The sequence below is a fragment of the Gekko japonicus genome, unplaced genomic scaffold, assembly GCF_001447785.1.
Source record: "Gekko japonicus isolate JY-2015 unplaced genomic scaffold, Gekko_japonicus_V1.1 scaffold2932, whole genome shotgun sequence".
Classification (NCBI taxonomy): Eukaryota; Metazoa; Chordata; class Lepidosauria; order Squamata; family Gekkonidae; genus Gekko; species Gekko japonicus.
The window spans coordinates 202,053-204,272 of NW_015164748.1; the positions used below are offsets into that span (position 1 = coordinate 202,053).

Here is a 2,220-nt window from a genome sequence, read left to right on the forward strand (position 1 = left end):
GTCCCGGGAGGCCCCCCGGCCGCCGCCATCGCCCGGCTCCGCTCGCGCACTCCGGCAGCCCGCCAGGGAGCCCGTCCCCGGCCGGAGGGCTGGACCCGCAGAGCGCCACGCGAATCGCCTCCCCCGGCCCGGCCCGGCCCGGCCCAGCGCGCGGTGGCCCCAGGCGGGCTCCCTTCGCGGCCCTCCCCTCCTGCCGCTGGCCGGGAGCCACCCCTCCCCTCCCCCCCACGGCATTCTTCTCCGCAGCCGCCGCCGGGTCAGGGACCGGCTAATCCCGGGACATTCCAGGCCACGAGGCCCCTGGACAATCCAGCCCGCGCCGCCCGCCGGCACAGCCGCTCCGGCCAACCACCAGGGGAGGCCGGCGACACCTGGAAGCCGCCCCGCCTCTCCCCCTCGGGCCACCCGCGGCTGGATCGCTCTTGCGGGACAATCCGCTCCCCCGGAGGGAAGGCCAATAAATCCTTCCCGGAGGGGAACAAGAGCCTTTTGTCCCGCCCGCGGCCTACCTGGCTCAGGGTACAGGAGGTGCCGGGGATGGAGCCACCCATTGTGGCCGGGGCAGTCCATTCCCAACGGTGGTTCTTTCAAGCACCACCTCATTCTGGGAGTATTTGGAACATGAATCATTTTGCCCCACCCTGGTCATTCCCTAGTGGAGTACAGTCCACTCCGATTTTGTTTCCTTGCCCACTACATTTAAAAGTAGGTGGGTTACCGAGCTACACCTGCCTCCCCCTGTGGCACTTTCCCCCCTTTGGATTTAAATAGCGAATGCTGAGGAAGTTGTGTGGCGTAGTACTTAACGCTTCTCAGACCAGGATCTGGGAGACCTGGGGAGCCATCTGTATAGGTCTACTTATAAAGACCATATTGTTCAATGGTGCTTACTCTGAGGAAAGTGATTTTAAGATTAGAATTGTAGGATACAATCTCCACATTGCCAGGGAAACTCACTGGGTGTCCACAGACTCGCAGGGTGGTTGGCTTGAAGATAAAGCGAAGAGAGAGGAGAAAGATACATATCTAAAATAAATACATAAACGTTCTGTGTAACTCTTAAAGCTTCTAGTATTTAGAAAATTGGATGGTTCAAGAAGAAGAAGAGGAGATTGGATTTACACCCCGCCCTTCACTACCCAAAGGTGTCTCAGAGCGGCTTACAAACTCCTTTCCCTTCCCCTCCCCACAACAGACCACCCTGTGAGGTCGGCGGGGCTGAGAGAGCTCTTGACAGAAACTGCTCTTTTTCAAGAACAGCTCTTGTCAGAACTACGGCTTGCCCAAGGTCATCAGCCAGGTGCAAGTGGAGGAGTGGGGAATCAAACCCGGCTCTCACAGATTAGAGTCCACGCACTTAACCACGACACCAAACTGGCTCAACTAAAAGACAAGGTTGCACATTCCTCTGGGAGGCTAAAACTAAGCTTTAAATATATACTTCCAGGTTGTCAGCGTGGTGCTCCTTACTGGGCAGATGCAGCCACACAAGCATTTCAGTAACTTCTCTCAGCAGCAGTAAAAGGCACATGACCACATGAAACTGCCTTATATTGAATCAGACCACCACCACCCCCTCTCAGTCCATCAAGGTCAGTCTTGTCTAGCCAGACTGGCAGTAGCTCTCCAGGGTCTCAGGCAGAGAGAGCTCCTTCACATCACCTCCTGCCTACTTTTAACTCAAGATGCTGGGGATTGAACCTGGGACTTTCTGCATGCCAAGCAGAGGCTCTATCACTGAGCCACAGCCCCTCCCCCAACAGTGCCTGGGTCTGCATTACATTGGTACAGTATACAGCAGTACATTAGTTTAGAAACCAGACATAGCATCATGTTGCACATATATTTTGGCACATAACAGGGAACACCAGATGAAGAAAAGATACCTGAAATGTAGCTCACCAAAGAAGAGCTAACATAACACACCCAATCTCAAGAGGGATTTGGCTTCCTGGACCATGGTATGAACCTCTGACATGAGGGACTGTTGGTGATGGATGGGGTGCACCTTACGAAGAATGGGAGGAATGTCTTTGCTGGAAGACTTGAAACCTGATCAGGAGGGCTTTAAATTGAAGACATTGGGGGTGGGAAGAAAAAGCCTGATGTTGTACGGCATCCCCAAGACTAAGCTCAAGAAGGGGAGTGACCAGATAATAAATGAATGGGAGAGAGGTGAGTTCAGTACTTCTCATGTAAAATCGAAGGGACCTACGGTAG

The 2,220-nt window shown here is 54.5% G+C and overlaps 1 protein-coding gene across 1 annotated transcript in view; it reads right to left on the reverse strand.

Annotated features, from left to right (window-relative positions):
- The window catches only part of CNTF (ciliary neurotrophic factor), a 10,419-nt gene extending 9,868 nt beyond the window's left edge, over nucleotides 1–551 (reverse strand). The window contains exon 1 of the mRNA XM_015409646.1: nucleotides 510–551. Coding sequence (XP_015265132.1) covers nucleotides 510–551 — 42 coding nt within the window. The remainder of the gene's footprint in view (nucleotides 1–509) is intronic.
- Between the last annotated feature and the right edge of the window lie 1,669 nt (nucleotides 552–2,220).